At 45.5% G+C, this 25,759-nt stretch overlaps 1 protein-coding gene across 1 annotated transcript in view; it reads right to left on the reverse strand.

The window, feature by feature from the left end:
• PPL (periplakin) overlaps positions 1–12,625 on the reverse strand; it is a 78,947-nt gene extending 66,322 nt beyond the window's left edge. Inside the window, exon 1 of the mRNA XM_088464718.1 lies at positions 12,396–12,625. Coding sequence (XP_088320844.1) covers positions 12,396–12,457 — 62 coding nt within the window. The 5' untranslated portion in view covers positions 12,458–12,625. The remainder of the gene's footprint in view (positions 1–12,395) is intronic.
• Positions 12,626–25,759: the final 13,134 nt, after the last annotated feature.

Below are 25,759 nucleotides of genomic sequence, written 5' to 3' on the forward strand. Positions count from 1 at the left end.
TATAACAGCACTCTGAGCTCTTTTGCTCAGATATGTGAGAAGTTCTCTATTCCAGTAAATGATTTCTTTAAATTTCTCCAATTACGCCACTGGTTACATAATATAACACACTCCCCTCACCATATTAGTAAGATACTAAAATATTTGCAAAATAGGATGGATACAGTTACTCCCAAGCATAACCTGGTGGTATTCCCTTATAATTGATTCTACAAAACCCTCTAAATTTTCTTCATTGATAAAATGGGAATCAGATCTGTCATGCTCATTGACTGAAGAAGACTGGCAGTCAATCTTCCGTAACTGCTTTACGCTTTCCAAATGTGCTTTCTACGTAGAACAATACTATAAACTTCTACATAGATGGTACCTAACCCCAGAGAAACTTCATATGATCTGGCCCTCAGTTTCCAATCTACGTTGGCGACACTGTGGTCTGGTGGGCACTCTACCACACATGTTTTGGTCGTGTCCCATGTTACGTCCACTATGGAGTCAAGTATTTAAACTCATAACACAGGTTTTTTTTTTTTTTAATAGCTATCTTCCATATATATCATGGACCCTTTTCCAATAGTGACCGTTATAGAATGGGACACCTACTAATTACCACAAAATTACTAATCGCTCAACAGTGGAAATCTAATATTATCGATAACTTACAAGCTATTGAAAATAAAATTCAGGCCCATTATGAATTCAAAACAGCAGGTGCCCAATACTCGTCATCAGTTTCTAACCCGTTGGTCCGCTGGTTCGTTTTGACCGAATATAAGAATTAGAAAAAGTGCCCTTGATAACGAATATGAATAAAATTAAAACACAATGCAATAATACTTTCAAGGCTTTATTTGACACAGTTTATGATAGGGTTATATGGTAATGTTGATCATTGTGTTAAACATTGAGATGTTACTATATAAGTAAAAAATCACGACGTATGTATGTTTTCAGTATCAGTGCTATACTTTTCATCATTGAGGTTAAGGGCTATTTTGACTTAATGATACAATTACATTGTATGTACCTTTCTAAGTTGTTTTAAGTTGTTTCTGTAATTTTACTTTACCCCCATATTTCTGTTTTTTGTATGTTTCTATTATGCAGATTTTTGAAAATCAATAAAAATTGAATATTGAAAAAAACCCAAAGAAGTGTGTGTGCTTTTTATGACCTTCCTTCCTAAACTGCAGATCGATGGTATCATGAGATCGTATGTACATCGTGTGTCAATCGTGTGTGGCCAGGACTGCCAGGGAGTTCAAAGGAAATCGTAAGATGAATCTCATCTTATGCTGGTCGTACTAGTGCATACGGAGTCTATTTATCATTCTGCGCATCTTGTGGAATAACATTACTGGACCCTTTTCCCTGGTTTTCACATCAAAGCAGTTATGAACTTATGATACATTTTAACTTGCCGGGACAGCCCTTGCGACAAACAGCTGGATGGGACTTCACGTAAGCGTCACGCCATATTAAGAAGGATTTAGCTAAAGATGCAAAAAAAAGATCTACAAAATGCTGGAGTGCTCAGCCTCCAATGTGCGCTGGCATACTAGGGGAATCGGAGATTTCTGCATCATTTCTCTGCCTCAAATTGGGAGAAACAAAAAATTATTGGTTTCTGTAACTGAAAATCTTGAGAAAAAGGCTTTTCTGTGTCCTTCTACAGCGGGGATGGGGAACCTCAGGCCCCGGAATCATTTGGTCTGGCCCTCGGAGCTTTTTTCTGCTAGTCTCATCTGGCTTGCAGGGTGCCTATAATGGCACCCTGCGGCCAGAATCTATGCAGTAGTGCTGCCTGGAGCGTCCTTAGCACACTTCAGACGGTCACACCGCTGCCCTTACAGCTCCCCGAAGCATCCTCAGGATGCTCCAGGCATTGCTGTAATCACTGGCGATTGTTACCCCGCTCCCATGTGACATCACACGGAGGGGGCGTGGCCTGCACTGGGCCCGTGAATAATGTTATATATATCAAAGTGGCCCTCGGCAGAAAAAAGATTCCCCACCCCTGTTCTACAGCATGGTAATATTAAATTGAACAATCTGAAACATATCAGTTGTCACATTGAAACAAGAGTTTATGCCTGTGTTACACCTGTCATCTGACCTGTATTGGTAACTGGACGTAGGCCAATGGGGGTGTTTATAAAGGTATGCAGTCGGGATGCCGACGGTCTAAATGTTCGGCAAGGGTCTAATGACAGGCGTTGAAATCCTGACGCCTGTCATTTTACCTAAGCCCGGCATCCCGATCGAAGGTAAGCCGGGCGTGGACAGCTGCATGGGGGGGGAAGTTAGGTTAGGGGCTCCTGGGGGGGGGGGCTTAGGGTTAGGCACCCCTCTGAGAGGGTTAGGCTAGGGGAAGGGGAGGTTAGGGTTAGGCACCCACGGGGGAAGGTTAGGGTTAGGCACCCCCGGGAGGGTTAGGGCTAGGCTAAGGGAAGGGGGTGTGTTAGGATTAGACACTTATAGGGGAGGTTAGGGTTAGGCACTTGGGGGGGGGGAGGAGGTTGCAGGGAAGGGGGGGTTAGGTTTAGGCACTTACAGGGGGCGTTAGGGTTAGGCACTTGGGGGGGGAGGTTAGGGTTAGGCATCCCTAAGGGAGGGTTAGGGTTAGGAGGGGGTTAGGTTAGTACTTACCTTAGCTGCTGTCGGGATCTTCACTGGTGCCGGTCTTCCGGCCGTATTTCATACCGATCCCTTTATAAAAGCCGGTGCCTAGGTAACTGTGACCACGATGTGGTGTAACCAGTGGCGGCTCCAGAGGTGGGGCTGCGGCACAGTCCAAAATGCAAATAGTTGAAGACACACCAACTGCCACCCTAACCACAGCCACACATCGCCAGCCTAGACTCACTGACAGTTGGTGTGGCTCCCCTATTTGAATATTGAACTGTTCTGCCTCCCCACCTCTGGAGCCGCCACTGGGTGTAACTTATAGCAACCATTTGCTGTCATTTCCTAAACTAAACTGGAAAAATGAGGCCCCCTCGCTGGTTGTCATAGTTATAGCACTTATTTTCTACAGTCACCCATTGGGGACATTCTAGTATAAAGGGCACAATATAATGGATTCCCTGGACTTCGCATTATCAGCCTGAAATCATTAAAGCTCTCAGCGACCTTCCCTCCAGTAAAGGACACAGTGATATCAGAGTCCACCAAACACTAGATAATCCAACTGCAGTTATGATAACACACGCCTGGCTCCATTGTTTAGAAAACAAAGGGGACCTTTTCCATTAAGGGAGTGTTAGACTGGGAAGAAAGCCACTGCGAGACAGACGGCCAGTGCTGAATAAAACATGGCTCTCGTGAGAAGTCAGGTAACAGCGGCCTGCGGGTATGAAGGCCTACATGGAGAAGTCTGCTAACAGGGACCTGCCGAGACTGAGAAACAGCAATAACAAACATTCAGGGGGAGACGTATCAAGTCTTGGAGAGAGATGAAGTGGAGAGGTTGCCTTTAGCAACCAATCAGCTTCTTACTGTAGTTTATCGACTGTGCTACATAAATGTCAGCTATAAGCCAATTGGTTACTATGGGCAACTTCTCCACTTTCATTTCTTTTGAAGATTTGAGGCATCAACCCCCTTACTGAGAATTTAGGTGCTCACCTGAGACATCCTATATAACAGCAAGGACAAGGATTGTGTGCCTAGTTTTGTGGAGATTTAGATGTCTATTTACTAAGCAGTGTTAGGAGACAGAGTGAAAAGTGATAAGGTGCCAGCCAATCAGCTCCTAACTGCCATCTCACAGGCTGTGTTTGAAAATGACATTTGGGAGCTGATTGGCTGGTACCTTATCTCATTTCACTTTGTCTCCTAAACTGCTTAGTAAATAGACCCCTTAGCTTTTATTGACATAAGATAAATAAGTGAAGAGACTGCATTGTGAGGGACTCTCATTCATGTACAGTGGGATAAACAGTGGTAGGACATGGCTAGTTGGTAGAAGTTGCTTATATTCTATACTTTTTATGTGATGCACCTCGACGGAGAAGCATTTCCAGACGGAGCCTTGCTAAGCCATGTAACCCTGAAATACAGTTGTTTGTCACAACCACCCAGTGACTGGCGCGGTGAGCACTGGGCATGTGGATGGCACTGCTGCGTGCAGTTGAGGGATGAGAGGTAACCTCCCACGTGGGCTGAGCGGGGTCATTGTATTGACCCTGTCTTCCATTCCTCAACATGCGTTCAATTAATTGTGTTTAGCGACCATTTTGAGGTCAACATGTGACTACGATACAGTGGTTGGTCTATTCCCAGACTGACCAATAAAATCCATGGCTGGACACTGGTCATGTGAAACGACACTCACACAGAGCAGCAGGAGAAGCCCCTGGTTATCCAGCATAAGAGTAATTGAGATGTGAAACCATTAGACTCCAATCCCTGCGGACAGTATAATGATCTCTTCTTACTGTACATACAAAGAAGCTCTCAGCTTTATAACATCTAACTTACACATCTTGGTTTCATCTTTCTTAACTCCCTCCTTGTTAATCCCCACACACAGCAAGGGAGGTGTCCCCTGAATACTATTATTCATTCACATATTTCATATGTACCATCCTCTCCGGTATCACACCCAGAGATCAGCCACCGTCACACACCTAAGTGGGGCACCAGTCACAGCCGTTCTCTGGGAGCTGGGATTTCACTTAGTACAATAGGTGTGATTCAAATCCTAATAGACAGACAACAAAGCACAGTACAGTATAGTACAGTACAGTACAGTGAGGAAGACATATCATGGCTATAGGACTTCAAAGAGTCCACCACCAGGCTTTTCTGGTTGCCCTTCCTAATCTCTATATTTATATACTAGCTGCTAGCATACTGGACCTGGCATCTCTGTATCCCCCCCCCCCCCCCAACACAAACACACACACTCACTCACTCCTCAGCTTTATATGTATGTATATATATATATATATATAGCTGAGGAGTGATAAAAATGACATCATCACTTTGGAATGTAATAGTAGTTGGTATGAACTTTGACCCTTCCCACCTGTGTCAGTGGGTCCCTGCATAACACACATCTACAGTCTCCAAACACTTGTGTTATTTCCCATACATACCACCTTATGATGAACACACAGACACTACTGGCAATCTACCAACAGCAACAGAGCAGTTCCACAACCACACATGTATAAGAGCATAGAAGAGAGGGGAAAGGCACACAGGGATACACAGGCCACTTACAGAAAGGAAAATCACTCTATAGAGGAGAAAAGGTGAGGAAGGCCTAAAAACAAAAGATGAAAAGCAAATAGGTAATGGCAAGGATAATCTACATAATAAAATCAAGTACTGATAAGAGAGATAGTAGAGGGGTAAGAGAGAGATGGAGTAAGAGGGGGAGAAAGAGCGAGAAAAAATGCGGTCAAACCCCGGAAATGCGGGTTTGACAGCATTTTTCATATGCACCAACCCCCCACGGCACGCACATCCTTCCCTTCTGCCGGAGGCGCTTCTGGGTCATAGACTCAGAAGTCCCTTCACCGCAAAGGCCTTTGCGGGGATCGTCATACATACCGATGTCGCCAACGCTGGCAGCATGCATGTGATGACCGGCAGAATGCATCCCGCCCAGAGAGAGAGAAGTGCCGGGGACATACAGTACATATCGCCTGGATTATACTAAGATATGGAATGTACAAATGTTTTCATATATTTACTTGAATATCAAAAAAGAAAGTTTCACAGGATTAAAATGAATATGTGACACCGAGCCTCATTCACCCGACCATTATAAACTGACAGCGTCAGTCTTTATACATAGTGATTACATTCCCAAGTAGCACATCATCACACACTACACTTTGGTACACACCTCGGTTACACAACATGCCTCGCTGAGATGAATGATGGATGCGTATCACCCACGCCCAGCTACCTCTCAGAGTGTTACAGAAATAAAGACTGAATACAGTTCCTCACTTCTCTTCCTTCTTTTAGAAAAGAAGTTCTTTGTCACCGGGCCGGATTCACCATATGGCACGAAGGGCCTTTGCCTAGGGGCCGCTGAGACTGCGAGGTGGCTCGTTCCATGCACAGCACGAAGGGCAAGTTTAGTTTTGTACAGTAGTCTTTGTAATCAGTGGGGTTATATGGGAATATTTAGGGACTGGTAAAAGCCCTTCCCCTGGTGTACAGCCATGCGTCTGAATATGCAACGGCTGAGACGCCCACTTTGCCTGTCTTTAGACGTAACAATCTCGCTTGGTGCATCTTTAGACTCAGCCATCAGTCGCACCATTGAAATTTGCACCAACTCCCCCATGCTAGGTGCAGATCATACTTACCTCATTTTTTTCTCTCTCCTCTCTTACAGAAACCCAGAAAGGAGAGGCAGCTGGTTACTTCGGGGGCGGGGCTTTCAGGTCATTAGACCACGCCCCTTCACACAGACTGCAGTTCCAGGTGGTATTATCCCCCAATCCTGCCCTCTTCACTAGGAAGTGGATGCAAGATATCCAGCCACTCTTCTGGGGGTGTGAGGGGACTGCCCGAAAAAAAATCAGTAGCCTCCCGCCACTTCCCGGGAGAGTAAGCAACCAGTTACCAGATAAAAGCATGCTCACAATAATATACTGCAAATAAAAGCATGGGGGATTTTGTTCATATTTTGATCTAAACATTTAAGCTTGCAGCCCGTCGTCATGGGACCCCAATTCTCTGCAAGTTCCTATACTAGCATATATGGAGCCTGATTCATTACTTATCACTACTGAATGCAATTGAATATGCTAATGATGCAATTGCAAAGCCGGCGCACAGCCAGCATAGAGACACCCACTACCGCTATCTCACATCCGTAATACCTTGCAGTGCTGCGTATACATCGGGAACATTGAGGAACATCGGCCCCTCAGGCACAATTACAGCAGGTCTGATCTTACTCGAAGAGTGCTAACCTCATCGCACGCAGTGAGTACACAAGCTGCCTATGCCGTCGCAGTGGATAATTTATGAGCGCCCATGCAACGGTGTTCAAACGGACTGGCACGTCTGCGTTTCTCTGACCACTCCCCCGTCACCACCTCCAAATGCTGACGTCCCGTCCCTCGGTCTGCGAAGGCTTTGTGTCTGCATAAGAGATAGCAGTGCGATCGCAATGCTAACTCGCGCACTGCAGTGCATATGCATGCGCAGTACGCACCATCGGCCAATCCACGTTCGCTGTTGTAGTTGCGATCCATGATGAATCAGGCCCATGGCCAACACACCATTAAATTGCAGTTAAATGCACTCACCTCTCAGGCACCTTAGAGGTAGGAACTTGTAGAGAATTGGGGTCCCATGACGACGGGCTGCAATCTTATATATTTTGATCAAAATATGAACGAAGTCCCCCATGCTGTTATTTGAAGTATAATACTGTGAGCTCCGATAGCAAACGTCTTTCCGCTCTGCATACATATATGGCATTAATACTGCCACGAAGCTGGGACCATGTACAATATAGGTAAAACCAAGGGTGGGCATATTTCTTTTCCCACGATTATTGGATCAGCCAACAATCGTGTCCCAAACTGTGGGCCTGATTCACTACAGATCGCAATATTGCGTACGCATGCAGTTCAACTGTGACAGCATGCCACCCCACTGTGATCGCAATGCAAACTCAGCACTACACAAGGACGCCCACTTTACCTTACTCACATCCGTTATACGAAACCATCGGTAACATCGGACCCATACGCACAGTTCCTGACCTTACTCAGAAATTGCTAACAGCCACGCACGCTATGAGACCTCACACTGCGTATGGTTTTGCAATGGAAATTTATGCACGGGCGGGCGGTGGGGGGCTGCAGGACCGACCCGATATGTCCATGAACAGCGTCATTTCATCAGGTGTGTACCCAGCATAACACGCACTAAGGTCACAGCTGTATTTGTGTTATACATTTAGCAGCACCAAAATCCTGGGCGATCATAGCAAGGCTTCAATTGCAGTTAGAAGGGATAATGTACATTGTAATTCTTTAGTACAGTAAACGTAACAGCATGGTAATTCTCTAGATGCTGTAATGGAGGTGCTACAAATAAGGGTCAATGGGTAGCTACACAGGTACTGTAAAAAATTACATGCAGGAACTTCTCTTAGGACATAATTATTACCCAAATGAATGAGGTTTTAGGGATAATTCTTATTTCATGTTTGAGGAAATCTGCAATAAATGAATAGCCCAAAATAAAGGCTAATAATTATCCTTCTACAAATCTGTATATAAATGACAATTACTAATATGCAAATTGTTACTACAAACTCTATTTTGCAAAAAAGAAATATATATTTATATATATGAGGTTCACACATGAACAAGGAATCGATAACACTTATACTGAGTACACAAGAGTGGGCTGAGGAATATGGTCTATTCTAGGGTGGGCTCAGGAATACTGAGTATGCTAATCTTTGGGCTCAAGAGTACTGAGTATCCTATCAGTGGCCTCGGGAATACTGAGTCCCCTGGGATGGGTTCGGAAATAGTGAGTATTCTATCAGTGGGCTCGGGAATACAGAGTATCCTAGCGGGGGCTCGGGAATACAGAGTATCCTAGTGGGGGCTCGGGAATACAGAGTATCCTAGTGGGGGCTCGGGAATACAGAGTATCCTAGTGGGGGCTCGGGAATACGGAGTATCCTAGTGGGGGCTCGGGAATACGGAGTATCCTAGTGGGGGCTCGGGAGTACGGAGTATCCTAGTGGGGGCTCGGGAGTACGGAGTATCCTAGTGGGGGCTCGGGAGTACGGAGTATCCTAGTGGGGGCTCGGGAGTACGGGGTATCATAGTGGGGGCTCGGGAGTACGGGGTATCCTAGTGGGGGCTTGGGAGTACGGAGTATCCTAGTGTAGGCTCAGGAGTGTCTTGCATAATTACACAGGATGAATAGGAGCAAGGAACAGGGGCAGGGGGTTTGTGTAAACACATTCAACGTGGGAAGTACAAGGATGCACACAAATGATGTATCTGGGTGAGTGAAACAAAACCTTTACTCTAGGTGCAGGGTGCTGATCAGTGAGGATGGCATATTTTAATTTTGAAGGGCAAAAAATGTGGACCTGATGTAGTGTAGCGGTGCATCACATCTATAATTTTACCCTGCACCTAGAGTGAACGCTTTATTATACCCAGTGGTGCACGAATGGGTTGCAGTTACGATTATCTGTACTGCAGAGCTTGCACTTATTAGGAATAATTATATTGTGACACAAAAGGAAGGACAAGAGCCTGTTTCCAAGCGTCAACAATGATTAGTCAGGTATTAAATTATAAATAACACACATTTCATTATAAACTTTACATATCACTACTCCAACCAGCACTGGGCAATAGAACCCAGCAGAACCAGCACTGGGCAATAGAACCCAGTATAACCAACAGTGGACACAATATCCCAGTATAACCAGCACTGGACAGCAGAACCCAGTATAACCAACAGTGGACACAATATCCCAGTATAACCAGCACTGGACACAAGAAACCAGTATAAATGTCACTGAACAGAAGAAACCAGTGTAACCATCATTGGACACAAGACTCCAGTATAACCAGCATTTGAGACTAGAAACCAGTATAACCAGCCATGGACACTAGAAAACAGTATATACAGCACTGGACAAAACGCAATACAACCAACAATGGTCACTAGAAAGCAGTGTAACCAGCACTGGGCACTAGAACCCAGTATAAGCAGGAGCCAGCTCTAGAAAACGGTATAAACAGAAACCTAGTAAATTCATCATTGGGCCCTATAATCCACTATGACCAGCAACAGGTCACTATCACCCTGTATAGCTAGCAACAGGACACTATCATCCTTTATAACCAGCAACAGGATAATATCACCCCGTATAACCAGCAACAAGACACTATCACCCTTTATAACCAGCAACAGGATAATATCACCCCGTATAACCAGCAACAGGATAATATCACCCAGTATAACCAGCAACAGGACACTATCATCCTTTATAACCAGCAACAGGATAATATCACCCCGTATAACCAGCAACAGGACACTATCACCCTTTATAACCAGCAACAGGATAATATCACCCCGCATAAAGAGCAACAGGTCACTATCACCCTGTATAACCAGCAACAGGATATCATCACCCTGTATAACCAGTAACAATACCTAGCGCTGGATGTCAGACTCCAGTATAGCTAGCAATGGATGCCAAAGTCTAGTATAACCAGCACTGGATGCCGGACTCCAGTATAAAAATCAATGGATACCAAACCAGTGTAACCAACATTGGAGGCCAGTCTCCAGGATAACCAGCACTGGATGCCAGACCCCAGTATAAAAATCACTAAATGCCAGACCAGTGTATGCAGCACTGGATGCCAGTTTACATGATAACTAGCAATGGATGTCAGACCTTATAATTAGAATTGGATGTAAGTCTCCATTATAACTAGCAATGAATGCCAGACTCTAATGTAACCAGCACTGGATGCCAGACTCCAGTGTAACCAGCACTGAATGCCAGAACTCTGAACAAACATTCAGTATAAATAGTCCCAATTACAGCAGTGAGAATAGTTGGTAAGCACCAGACCCCACCTGTCACTGCAATCACACACATAAGCTCAGCACTAATGATTTGTGAGCACTTTATTTAAAAATCCTGAGGCCCATTTTTCTCTCTTACTGGCTGTAATTTCAGCTCGGGGCAAATTTTACAGCCGCTCAAAGTTGTGTCAGTAAAATGACAGGTGGCAGTACATTGCTATAAAACTGTCAGTAAAAGTATTATTAAGGGTTGTTGGCAACACTGGAGACTGCACCAATATACTAAACACAATGTGAACCCACTAGATCTCAGAATAGTGTATTAGATACAGAATAAATCCACTAGATCTCAGAAGTGTATCAAATACAGATCTCAGTATAGTGGATTAGATAATGACTGAATCTACTAGATTTCAGTATAGTGGATTAGATGATGACTGAACCCACTAGATCTCAGTATAGTGGATTAGATGATGACTGAACCCACTAGATCCTCAGTATAGTAGATTAGATGATGACTGGACCCACTAGATCTCAGTATAGTAGATTAGATGATGACTGAACCCACTAGATCCTCAGTATAGTAGATTAGATGATGACTGAACCCACTAGATCCTCAGTATAGTAGATTAGATGATGACTGAACCCACTAGATCTCAGTATAGTGGATTAGATGATGACTGAACCCACTAGATCCTCAGTATAGTAGATTAGATGATGACTGAACCCACTAGATCTCAGTATAGTGGATTAGATGATGACTGAACCCACTAGATCCTCAGTATAGTAGATTAGATGATGACTGAATCCACTAGATCCCAGTATAGTAGATTAGATGATGACTGAACCCACTAGATCTCAGTATAGTGGATTAGATGATGACTGAACCCACTAGATCCTCAGTATAGTAGATTAGATGATGACTGAACCCACTAGATCTCAGTATAGTGGATTAGATGATGACTGAACCCACTAGATCCTCAGTATAGTAGATTAGATGATGACTGAATCCACTAGATCCCAGTATAGTAGATTAGATGATGACTGAACCCACTAGATCTCAGTATAGTGGATTAGATGATGATTGAAGTGAACCCACTAGATCTCAGTATAGTCAGTGATTTATATGATCACTGAGTAGATCTCTGAACAGTGCATACATCAAAAACAGTTTGATCCCATAGATCTCAGAGAAGTGCATTATTATAGATACATAATAAGCTCACTAATGTATCATACTCTTGGGGGATCATGTTACAGTGCAGGGGCAGTGTAATAACTACTTTTGGAGAGTTACTTTGTGTCACTATACATGATGCATGATCCCACCAGCTGCAGGGTGACACTGAGTATATACTGAGTATATAGGGCAGATGAGTCAGTGTAATGCCAGGGTACAGTATAAGGGAAAGGGGTGACTATACATACAGTATATAGGGGAGGGCAGTCTAATAACTGTACTTTGGGAGAGTTACTATGTGTCACTGTACATGATGCATGATCCCACCAGCAGCAGGGTGACACTGTACAGCAGGGGGTTACTGAGTATATAGGGCAGATGAGTCAGTGTAATGTCAGGGTACAGTATAAGGGAAAGGGGTGACTATACATACAGTATAGGGGGGGCAGTCTAATAACTGTACTTTGGGAGAGTTACTTTGCATGATCCCACCAGCAGCAGGGTGACACTGTACAGCAGGGGGTTGCTGAGTATATAGGGCAGAGGAGTCAGTGTGATGCCTTAGTAAAGTATAAGGGAAAAGGGTGATAATCATACACACAGTATAGGGGGCAGTATATGGAGGGTATATAGAGATGACTGGCTAGCTACTCACAGCTTGGGCGAGGAGTTCGGGCTGAACTTGGCAGTGGTTCGTTTCTTAAACAGGGAGCTCATGTTTCCGGGTCCCTCAGGATGACAGGCTGCTGAGACTGGGGTGCTGCTGCTGCAGGCGGAGGACCCCTGGGGTGAGGTCCTGAGTATCTCCTAGGTGCTGCTGGCTGCAAGTGTGAGAGCTGCAGGTAGTCAGTGAGGCTGGCCTGGGGATCCTGCTCTGCAGGTAGCAGCAGGGGGTGTGATCTGGATGGGCTGGTAATACCTGGGACTGGGAGGAGGAGGAATCAAATATACACTACACCCCTCACGCAGTGACAGTGACCCACAGCCAGACATGTAATGCAGCTCTGGGGCAAGCAGCCTGCTCTGTCTGTAACCCTTACATTTCTGCAACCCTGCCCTCCATGGAGGGACGACTGCTTCAGCCTGTGTAGGGGGATATATTGTATTGACCTTTAGGAATGTGTGCAGTGCACGTTATATACTATAATAGCTCATGCATGTTCAGCTGTGTAGTGGTATACTTGGCTGTAGAAGGGTTAATCATATGTGTGCTGTGTTTGGAGTGACGGCAGTGCACATTATATATCTATAATATCTCATGCATTGCACATTATATACTATAATATATCATGCATTTGCCGCTGTGCAGTGATGAATTTGCATTTCCATGTCTCCTGGCAGGAGAGGGGTTAATCATGTGTGTGCTGTGTTTGGAATGTGTGCAGTGCACATTATATACTATAATATATCATGCATTTGCAGCTGTGCAGTGATGAATTTGCATTTCCATGTCTCCTGGCAGGAGAGGGGTTAATCATGTGTGTGCTGTGTTTGGAATGTGTGCAGTGCACATTATATACTATAATATCTCATGCATTTGCAGCTGTGCAGTGATGAATTTGCATTTCCATGTCTCCTGGAAGGAGAGGGGTTAATCATGTGTGTGTTATGTTTGGAGCGTGTGTAGGGAGTCGGGACAGGCGTGGCTTCCAGTGACAGCTCCAGGCTGGGTGAGGGAGGGGTACATACCAGAGAGACAGGAGGGGATACATCTGACAGCCTAAAATGCACCAGTAATATCAGCAAGATTTAATATGTGACTCATCCGCAGGACTGTGCACAGGTGAGCTGCACAACTTGCAGAGTGAGCCCCAACATAAGGGCCCCTGCTGCAAAGGTGTAACAGGCAGAGGGGTGTATTGCTGGGGGATCGCAGCCCAGATAGGCAACAGCATCACTATGCAAATAATAGATTGAAACACCCTTTATTTATTTATTGCACAAGCAAATTAATATACAATACACTCTGCTGAAATAGGCCAGAGGCATGTCAGCCTGCCTGGTACGATCATTTATTCATTTGGTGGTCAATATTTATTTATTCATGGTTCTATAATTGCATGACGGATACATTACATACATATAATCTACGGTTTGCTGAGCAATAGAACTGTTATGAAAGTGACAAAACCCTTGTTGATTGATCAGATAGATATTTGAAGCACCGATATGTTATAATGTGAAATGTGTTGAGGATGGAGAGCGCTACTGGGCATACTCCATATTGGATCCTCCAGGGACGCTTCAATCCCTTCTGCGCATGCGCTCCACCATCTTGTCACTGCTAAAGTGCCACAGTGTAAGACAGGGGTCTTCCCAGGGGCACCAAGAGGGGGATGGGGAGCGGGTACATATTACCCAGGCCCGGGCTTGATGAGGGGGGGTCCAAGTCCACTAACCAACCCACTGGTTAAGTACTGGGATGTTTGTTGTCTCAGGACATCCGCTGGTGTGTACCACCGCTGCTTGTACACACATATTCCATCAGGTTATGGTCCCAGGCATGCAAGTTACAGCTACATAGGCCCCAAGCTACTAGGATGCCCAGCAAGCACACAGACACCAACTTAGACACATTCAAAGCACAGTGTGAGGACAGCACAGAGTGCTTCCAGTGCAGTGTGCAAGCAGAGAAGCTAGTTAGAGCACAGCAGCTGCATAGTTATGTCTGTGAGAAGTATACACACAAGAGCTACGCCCATAGTGGGGTTTATCTAGCTGATGCAGAAAATTACACCACTTGAAAGTTTGCTATGGAAATGCAACTAAAGCATGAAAGGCTGTCGAAAGTAATAGTAGATACTGGTGACAGTCCGAGCCCAGATGTTGTAGAAAGAGCCATGGGGACAATTGGCTTAAGTGTAGCCCAACACATGTACTCTAACATTCATGGGAAAGTGTCAGCGAATGATGTAATTTAGCATATCAAGATGGGGGTCTCATGAGAAGAATTCATTTAGATGTGTATTATACAATACCAAGTTATGTGAATGCAGCATTATGAATGAGTACATTTATTAGTAGGAGTGAATGAGGAGATCGCTACAGCAATGCTGCAAACTTAACTCCTGAGTTTGACTTCCTAGTTGTGGCATTGGAAGCAAACACAGCTAAGTGGACCACAGACACAGAGCAAAGCTACTGCAGTTCCAAGAATGCGTGCCATGTGAGTTGAGCACTGAGAGTACTGCATTACACACAAAGGGCTAAATGTAATAGACTGTGAGCCAGCATCGCTGCAGGAATACATGCAAGTATGCCCGTATTTTTAAAATGGCAAACATGTTAAAGGCTAAACCAGCTTGGTTTAGCCTTTAACATGTTTGCTGCTTTAAAAATATGGGCATACTCGAATGTGTTCCTGCAGCGGCGCCGCCTCACAGTCTATTACAATTAGCCCAAAGAGTGAAAAAATTCAGGTTTAAATGCTACATTTGTCACAGAATAGGTCACAAAGCCTTTGAGTGCAATCAGAAGAATGATATTGCTATGCAAAATAAGAAATGCAACAGCAAGGATGACTCAACTCCGCATGTCACCTATAGTGACATAAAAGATCGTTGGTATATCGATTCAGATGCAACACAGCATTTCAGCTGCAATGAGGAATGGTTCACCACGTAACCCATGTGTGATCCTATCACAATCAAAAGATAATAGCAACAGGCACCCAGTGCAGTCAGTTATACATGTTGCAGTCACTAGAACTCTGGCACAGAAGATTTGGTCATCTTGGAAATGACAGTGTTAAAAAATGGTATACGTTTAGGAAGCCGGTTTCCAGACAATTTAATCCCAAAGAGGGACAAATGACAGGCGTCTAAATCTAGACGCCTGTCATTTTACCAACGCTGGGAGACCAGTGCCCAGCATCCCGATCGCGCAGATGCCGGGCGCCGCAGCGAACAGCCTCGGGGGGGGGTTAGGTTTAGGGCTCCCGGGGGGGACTTAGGGTTAGGCACCCCCCCGGGAGGTTAGGGTTAGGCTAGGGGGAGGGAGTGTTAGGGTTAGGCACCCTCGGGGGGAGGTTAGGGTTAGGCACCCCCCGGGGGACAGGTTTAGGCAGCGAGGAAAGGGGGGTTAGGATTAGGCACTTAGAGGGGGGATTAGGGTTAGGCACAGGGGAGGAAGGTTAGGGTTAGGCACCCTAAAGGAGGGTTAGGGGGAAAAATAGGTTAGTTTATACTTACCTAGGGACGATCGGGATTTCCTCCTCTGTCGGCCAGCCGCTGTCGGGATTTGATCCAGGGGTCCAGCGGTAATTCATACCGATTCCTTCAAAAATGGCTGAACGGGGTGGTCACAGAGATGTCAGTGACTGATACAGAAAGACTCATGTGTGAAAGCTGTATAGTAGGGGAAAAAAAGGCATCAAACATTTTAAAAATCAGCAAGTAGAGTTAAAACATCACTTCAGTTAATATGTACAGATGTACTGTATGTGGGTAATGGAAGTCAAGTCAATACGTGGATAGACACTTCATAACATTAATTGATGATGTCATATACTTCATCAAAAAGAAGTCTGAAGTAGTGAAAAAGATTGCAGACTACAAGAGATATGTGGAGAATCAAACTAGTCACAGACTCAAAACCCTGAGATCTGATAATGGTGGAGAATATCTAAATAGAGGTGCTACTCTACTTGAAGAGATATGGAATTGAGCATCGATTGACCATTGCCTTTACTCCTGAACAAAATGGTGTAAGTGGACGAGCAAATCGCACATTTGTGGAGAAAGCAAGATGCGTGCTGAAGGATGCAGGCCTAGATAAGCAGTTTGGGGGCGTAGGCTGTGTCCACAACAGTTGCCTTAAAAGGTAAAACACCTATGGAAGCTTGGTCAAAGCGAAAACCAAGTTTAAAGCATCTCAAAACTAGCCTATGTGCTCATTCCACTGTTGATATGGTCCATTCAGTCAGTGAGATGAATCTTGCTGATAACACTTCCAAGGAAAGTGGACTAAAGGTATTTGAAATATTGATGTTTTCTTATTTGCCTAGCGCAACATTTTTTGCAGGTGGCTACGTGAAATCTTTAAGTAAATGTTTGTGTAATATGGAGAAGTTTGTATCAAGGGGGAGGGGGGTTGAGGATGGAGATTGCTACTGTGACTACTCCATATTGGATCCACCAGGAATTCTTCAATGCCTTACCAAGATTGCTGCCGTGTGTAGTTCTGTGCATGCGTGACGCCATCTTGTCACTGTGTTAGAGTGGCACAGTGGAAGTTGGATATCTACCACTTAGCTCTGGAGAGACCAGCTATTACTGCATTCCACAAACGCCACTGCCACTATTAAGATGTTGGTTTCACGACGGGCTGCACCGATACCAGGGGCGATTTGAGAGAGGAGGGTGCCCATGTGCAGCCTCCATTTAGCCCCCTCCTCTGTGTCAGCGCACTGAGCGTGGTACATTCTGGCTTCATGCCAGATCTACTGTGCATGCAAGGGGCTCCAGGAAAATGGCGCCCGTGCCTCTTTTCCCGGGGACATCTTTTCTGTGCATGCGCAGGTCACCGAGAAAATGGAGCAGCACGTCGGAATCTGTGGAGAGGTAACTATGTGGGTGCAGGGTGTGCGGTCTGGGCCCGTGTGCACCACACACCTTGCACCCATTATAAAGACGCCTATGACGATACCCTCATAAAGTCACCGGCTGGTGAGCTCTACACCTTCCCTCCGCTCCAAGACCAGTCTGAGTGTGTATAACCATGAGTATGACTGTACCAACACATTGCTATCAGATAAACCACCCCAGTGGGCTGTTCGATGTCCCATGGCATACGCTGGTTTGTACTTACACTATGCCATACCGCTGCTGCTTGTACACACATATTCCAACAAAATGTACTGTCTTACTCTTTTTTTACTTGTCAGAAGAGGTCTTTTTCTGACACTTCCCTATATTTGTAATTTAACCAATGTGTTCCCTTCCACCCATTCCTCCTATAGACACAGGCTCATTTCATTCAGGAAAGCGTATTCATGGGCGCAATTATTACAGTGTAATAACAATACTCAAATGTAGATTAGTGACACATGAATGTTCTGTTGTTCCCTTGTTGTGGTGACTCATAGAAGACATACCTGTCGCCTGTCCCAATTTCGGCAAAGCAGTCCCAGTTAGAGGGTAAATATGCTGCACAATAAGAGAAAATATGGTAAGAACCATATATGACACCCTCAGTGCCTGGTACACATTGCTATGTGGGGGAACACAAGACTACAGAAGTATGGCCGCCACCGTGCATTTTCCTTTTGGTTTTCAAGAATGATAAATACAGGGCAATTGATGAAAAACTCATGATGAACCAAATACATTACTATATCCAGGGGCACCGAGCAGGGACGGTGGGGGGGCGGGTACTTATTACCAGGGCCCAGACGGGGGGCCGGGTTAGTGCTTCACGTGGTCACACCTTTTGTATTTGGTCACTCCCCCCAGTACCCAGGCCCCATTCAGCTCTCGATGGCCCTGACTGAATATATCAACCTTTCCATTCTCAACACCACACAGAGGACCTCATTCAGAGTCGGTCGTTGCGGCCGCATGGTCGTACTGGAAAAGGGGCCGGATATGTAAATGATGCACACGCATGTTGCGTCCCTAAGGTCAGATCGTTAGCTGGCCGACCAAGGGGAGGATGCGGTCGGATCGCTAAAAAAAACGCCCCCATCTCGTACGCATTACATGTCATCTCCGGCCATATAAGGATTAATCGCGAGCATCGGAAACCATCGGAACTGGTCATAGAGCTTAAGGTTGACCATACCCTCTCTTAAGCTCTACGATCATGTCAGTGTAAAACCTCCCATGTCACGTGTGCCATGACACTACTTTGTTAATTATGCACTCCCATAAAACGTTGTTCGCATAATTAGGCACGCCTGCGTTCGGATCTCCACTCCCCCGTTTTCAAGCATCTTCCCCTGTTACCACCCACAAACGCCTCATCCTGTCACTCAAACTACCGACCTGGCTGTGTTCAAGGAGAGAGAACTTTCTGATCGTAGCCGCTAGTTTGCGCACGCGCATTGCAAACTTTACGCATGCGCAGTTTAGCGAACATCGGTGGCGTACGACCATGCGGCCGCAACGACCGACTCTGAATGAGGTCCAGAGGCCCTGATTCAGAGCCGGACGCTCTGACAGAGCGCTCGCTCTGAATCAGGGCCGGTCTTTTTTTTTTTTCAGAACGGCCTCCTGGCCGCTCGCATAGCTGTGGGTGACCACCCACAGCTATAGCGAGCGGCCAAGAAGATGGTCGCGATGGTCAAGACCATCGCGACCAACGGGCTTGCGACGAGACCCTTGTGGTAGGGTCTCGTTGCCGCAAGCCCCAGAGAGCTTTCGGCTCTAACAGAGCCGGAATCTTTCAACTGACATCACTTGTGATGTCAGTGGGGCCGGCCGCAAACGGTAGGCGTTCACATGGGAACGCCTCCGTTTGAGCAACCACCCCCCTGGCCCGCCCACCAAAGGGGGCGTGCTGTCACTCAACATCGACAGCACGTCCCCTTTGGTGCGAGACCCGAAGCGACGGTTTGACCGTCGCTATCCAGGTTTCGCACATGCGCACGATGGAGCCGGCTGCGTCGTGCGCATGCACTCTGGGCCTCCATCGACCAGGTTGCGAGCGCTCAGCGCTTGCGACCGGGTCTGAATCAGGCTCAGAGTGTTCACATTATTATGTGTTGTGGGATATCTTGTCCTTTTACTTGCTCCCCCGATTGTGTTATGTGTAGGAGATCCAGTGTAGGAGAAAACATGTTTAAAAACAATCAGGTTTTACCTCAGGAATTGGCGTGTCCCTAGGGGCACACTTTCAGCCATTCCTCAGTGAATGGTAACTGGCGGGAGACCTCTGTAACTAGGAGCTTGGTTGGCGTAAAGGGGTTAATGAGGAGAACCACATTGTTCTGACAGGGTAAAACCAATCCCTTCTCTATTCTGACACAAAATAACTCACATTCCTCTCCACAGAGTCAACAACATCTTGTGCTAAGTAAGGGAAGGATCCTGCCCAGGTCATACGTGTGCTGTCCAGTGTGAGTCACTGGCAAAGAACTTGTAAATCTCATCCCAAACCTCTTGCTGACAGAAGGGCTGAGGTACCTGGCAATGAATGCTGCCTTGCTTTATATTGCATTTATATAACCAAACAGGAAAGTCAATTACAGTAAGTGCTTGTTGGCCCCCAAGTGAATTACTTTCTGGGCTCCCAAGACAGGTGAATTCCCTGCCATCTCCAGGTTCACAAATTGGGCACATTTCCTAGCACTGCATTCAGGTGCAAGTTTGGCTCTGAATTACAGTACACCAACCAATGAGCAGGTAGCTTATATCTGTCTTGTGCAAGTTAAACAATGAAAGCAAATGTCTGATTGGTCATCAAATTCAGTGTGACTGATTTCAGTTGGCAGCAAAAGGAAAGCCCAGACTTGAGCAGAAGATTACACCTGCAAAATGTCAGTTTTCACTTGTCTTCTGGGGGAAAAAAAACCGTATGCATGCTGCGGCCTATCGTAAGGTTGAAGGCTGAAGTAAGGTTGCTGCAGTCATCACCATCAGCGTTAATTATGACTGTTGTGTTTTTGCTTTTAAAATATAGAAATTACTTGTTTTCAAAAGTTGTAGTTTTTGTATGACCATCACCACGCCTAGGAGAGTCGGCCATCACCACGGCTGGGAGACTCGGGCGCTGGTCTCCAAGTTTGCAGGGGATCCCGTGCTCATTGTCCCCCTGCTTTAGCGGATTACCAGCCCAGATTATTGCATTGGTGATCGTTACCCACACGGGGGAGGTTGGGTGTTTTTTTTTTTTATTCATTTATTTACAAAATACCTCCCAACAGTCCCGATTTCTTCAGGGCATTAAGGTCCTGATTCAGAGCCGGACGCTCTGACAGAGCGCTCGCTCTGAATCAGGGCGTCATTTTTTTGGGAAAAAAATGGAGCGGCCACCCACAGCTAATGCGAGCGGCCAGGATGATGGTCGCGATGGTCAAGACCATCGGGCTTGCGACGAGACCCTTGTGGTAGGGTCTCGTGGCCGCAAGCCCCAGAGAGCTTTCGGCCGAAAGCTCTCCCACTGACATCACTTGTGATGTCAGTGGGGCCGCCCCCAGACGGTAGGCGTTCTCATGGGAATGCCTCCGTCTGGGCAAAGCCCCCCAAAAAGATGCAGAAAATTTGGGGATCAATGTAGCAGTGCCCGATTAGCCCTAAGGAAACAGTTTGGGGTACTTAACCTTGCATCAGGCGCAGCAGGCCTGACAGGCACCACAAAGCTGTTCTCGCTCACCTCTCCGCCGCAAAGGGGCGGAGAGGGCCTCTGCGGCTCATTGTGCCCGAACTTGTCCGACTTTTGAAGGTACGTATTTCTTTTTATTTTCTCAAAATTTTGTGTATTTTGCTCATTTTCTGAATGAAAATTACAAAGGTTGTGGGTATTTTGCGGAAATATGTAGGTTTGTCCAGGGTGGCCTCTTAGGCACATTGCGCCTCTTAAAATGTAGTATTTTTTGTTTTACTTGCTTTATGGTTAATAAATGTGGTTTGGTGAATCAGATTTCCATATATTCTCTCTTTGTACATCCTAATGAAGGTCACTGATCACTTTAAGAGCGTTACAATTGAGTTAATTAGGTGCTAATCACGATTTTATAACAGGCGCCTGTCAGGCGCACTGCGCCCGAACCTGCGAGTCCCAGAGGTGCGCCTGACACAGGGTTAAGTTTGCACAATTATCACTAATTAGCATTTGCACTTTTTTTCACCACCTATTCATAGGCAAATCTTTTTCGCCTATTACATTGCATTGCGTTTTCGCGTACGCGAAAAGTGTTTGCAATTGACTATGGAGATAAGACTGGCAAAAAGTTGCAATCAGCGATACTTTTTGCGGATCTCGGCGCTTCGTGTCTAATTGAATACGGCCCATAGCCTGACAAGAGCCAATTGGTTGGTACTTTATCTCTCTCCAAGACCGTGCCTCTCCCCATAAGAGTGACCAAATCCGGGAAGGTGTATTTTTTATAACTGGCAGCAGCTGGGGCCCGTCCCTCCAACTAGCCTGGGCAATTAGTGCCCGATCTGCCCTCCCTCTCTGCGCCCCTGCCTGGCTGATTTATCAGAAGTTTATAAATGTGGGACTTGTGGAGGGTACTGCTTTGCATAGAGAGCTGGGGTCTGTGATGCCCTCAAGCGTCTGTGAGCTGTACCTCTGGGCATCTGCACAGTAAGGATTTATTATCTCATCATGATTGATGCCACGTGGCTGAAGTTCTTAGTCTATGAGTTAGGACCTGCAATATGAATCTCCATCATCATACCATTTGGGTAACTCAGTGGCAAACGCAGGATTTTGAAAGGGGGGTTTGCAAATCCTTGGTTACCGAACCAATGAAAAAATAAATAGATAGATACAGTCAGATCCATAAATATTGGGACATTGACAGAATTCTCATATTTTGGCCTCTATTCACCACCACAATGGCTTTGAAATGAAACAACCAAGATGTGCTTTAACTGCAGACTTTCAGATTTAATTTGAGGGTAATTGCATCCAAATCAGGTGAACGGTGTAGGAATTACAACGGTTTCTATATGTGCCTCCCACTTTTTAAGGGGCCAAAAGTAATGGGACAAACTAAACAATCCTAAATGTACCTTTCACTTTTTAATACTTTGTTGCAAATCCTTTGCAGGCTATTACAGCCTGAAGTCTGGAACGCATAGACATCACCAGACGCTGGGTTTCATCCCTGGTGATGCTCTTCCAGGCCTCTACTGCAAATGTCTTCAGTTCCTGCTTGTTCTTGGGGCATTTTCCCTTCAGTTTTGTCTTCATCAAGTGAAATGCATGCTCAATCGGATTCAGGTCAGGGGATTGACTTGGCCATTGCATAACATTCCTCTTTTTAGCCTTAAAAAACTCTTTGGTTGCTTTTGCAGTATGCTTCGGGTAATTGTCCATCTGCACTGTGAAGCGCCGTCCAATGAGTTCTGAAGCATTTGACTGAATATGAGCATATAATATTGCCCGAAACACTTCACATTTCATTCTGCTGCTTTTGTCAGCAGACACATCAATAAATACAAGGGAACCAGTTCCATTGGCAGCCATACATGCCCACGCCATGACACTACCACCACCATGCTTCACTGATGAGGTGGTATGTTTTGGATAATGAGCAGTTCCTTTCCTTCTCCGCATTCTTCTCTTCCCATCACTCTGGTACAAGTTAATCTTTGTCTCATCTGTCCATAGGATGTTGTTCCAGAACTGTAATGGCTTTTTTAGATCACTACAGCCCTAACTGTGTGGAGTTTGTATATTTTCCCTGTGCTTGCGTGGGTTTCCTCCGGGTACTCCGGTTTCCTCCCACACTCCAAAAATATATATTGGTAGGTTAATTGGCTTCCCTCAAAAATGACCATAGTGTGTATGTTTGTGAGCATGTGGTAGGGAATATAGATTGTAAGCTCCACTGGGGCAGGGACAGATGTGAATGGTAAGATATTCTCTGTAAAGCGCTGTGGAATAAGTGTGCGCTATATAAATAACTGGTAATAATAAATAAATAAATTTTGTTTGGCAAACTCTAATCTGGTCTTCCTGCTTTGGTGGCTCACCAGTGGTTTGCATCTTGTGGTGAACCCTCTATATTCACTCTTGTGAAGTCTTCTCTTGATTGTTGACTTTGCACACATATACATCTACCTCCTGGAGAGTGTTCTTGATTTGGCCAACTGTTGTGAAGGGGTTTTTCTTCACCAGGGAAATAATTCTTCTGTCATCCACCACAGTTGTTTTCCATGGTCTTCCGGGTCTTTTGGTGTTGCTGAGCTCTCCGGTGCATTCTTTCTTTTTAAGAATGTTCCAAACAGTTGATTTGACCACACCTAATGTTTTTGCTATCTCTCTGATGGGTTTGTTTTGATTTTTCAGCCTAATGATGGCTTGCTTCACTGATAGTGGCAGCTCTTTGGATCTCATATTGAGAGTCGACATCAACTGATTCCAAATGCAAATGTCACACCTAGTATCAACTACAGACCTTTTACCTGCTTAATTGATAATGAAATAACAAGGGAGTAGCCCACACCTGTCCATGAAATAGCTTTTGAGTTGATAGTCCCATTACTTTTGGCCCCTTAAAAAGTGGGAGGCACATATAGAAACCGTTGTAATTCCTACACCGTTCACCCGATTTGGATGTAATTACCCTCAAATTAAATCTGAAAGTCTGCAGTTAAAGCACATCTTGTGTGTTTCATTTCAAAACCATTGTGGTGGTGAATAGAGGCCAAAATATGAAAATTCTGTCAATGTCCCAATATTTATGGACCTGACTGTAGATAGATAGATAGAAACAGCTTACACAGGATTTAGGACCACTACAGTAAAATATACCACTCAGCCTATGACAGGGTTCACACACACTGACTGACACAGAGACAGACAGACACACCTCTATCACTAAAAAACAAGTGCAGCAGGCAAATAAATAAAGCCAGCAAAAGGACTTTATAGGTTTCCGCCTGGCGAAATGACGTCATCGGCGGAAACTTTTAGCAGTTTAGCGCTTATCATGGCTAATTGAATATGGCCCTTAGTCTTACTTGACATTGTAAGTCCACCTGGGGTAAAAGTTCAACAAAGACCCTATGGCTTCCAAGGGAAAAACAAGTGCAGGTAATTAAGGAAATACAAGAAATGTTGAAGTTTGGGGTAACTGAAGAGTCGTCTAGCGACTGGTGTAACCCTTGTCTTGGTCCCGAAACCAGATACTTCTACAAGATTCTGCATAGACTTCCGCAAAATTAATGCAGTGTCCAAATTTGATGCCTACCCAAAGCCAAGGGTTGATGAACTGCATGATAGGTTAGGTTCGGCCAGATATATTTCTACCCTTGATCTTACGAAGGGATATTAGCAAATTGAGCTGACAGACGAAGCTAGGAAGAAAGCTGCTTTTTGTACACATTGGGCCTCTTTCTGTGGAAAACAATGCGTTTTGACTTGCATGGTTCCCCGGCCTCTTTTCAGAGAGTAAAGGACCGGGTGCTTCGTCCTCATCGGAATTATGCTGCAGCATACTTGGACGATATTGTCATATATAGTCATATAGTCAGCATTGGAATGTCCATGTTAATAGGGGATCGGTATGAAATACCGCCAAAGCTATGTCCGGTGGTGCAAAATCCCGACGCCGGAAGACTGGCAGCAGTAAAGATCCCAACAGCTCCAAAGGTAAGTATTTACTAACCCTACTCCCACCCTAACCCTCCTTTAGGGGTGCCTAACCCTAAACTCCCTCCCTAGTGCCTAACCTCAACCCCCCTACCTGCAGCCCTAACCTCCCCCCGGGGGTGCCGAACCCTAACCCCCCCTTCCCCTAGCCTAAACCTGACCCTCCCGGGGTGGGTGCCTAACCCTAAGTCCCCCCAGGAGCCCTAACACCTAACCCTCCCCCCGCAGCAGCTGTCCGCGATCAGCTTACCTTCGTTCGGGATGCTAGGCGTTGGGCTCCCGGTGTAGGTCTAATGACAGGCGTCAGGTTTTTGATGCCTGTCTTTAGTACCTTGCCGGGATTTGACAGTCAGGAAGCCGGCAGTCGGCATTTCGACCATCGGCTTCCTGACTGCATCCCGTTAATAGGCTTAGGGCTGTTCTTCAGTCTTTGAGAGAGGCAGGTTTAACTGCTAATTTGAAGAAATGTGTTCTAGGCAACTACTTAGGGTATGTGGTGGGCAGTGGGTGTCTGAAGCCCCTTGTGAGTAAGGTACAGGCACTAGCTGATGCCCCAGTTCCCACTACCAAGAAAGAGATAAAGGTCCTTTTTGGGTTTAGCAGGCTATTACAGGCGATTTTTGTGTAAAGGCCCAGTTTTAAAGTCTCCAGATTTACCACTTTTTTTGTTGTACAAACATACGCCTGAGATGTGAGAGTTTGATGGCATTGAACATTCTATAACTTAGTAGAAAGTTGTTCCCGCGAGAGACT

This window comes from Taudactylus pleione, unplaced genomic scaffold (genome assembly GCF_031769625.1).
Source record: "Taudactylus pleione unplaced genomic scaffold, aTauple2 ptg000061l, whole genome shotgun sequence".
Lineage (NCBI taxonomy): Eukaryota > Metazoa > Chordata > Amphibia > Anura > Myobatrachidae > Taudactylus > Taudactylus pleione.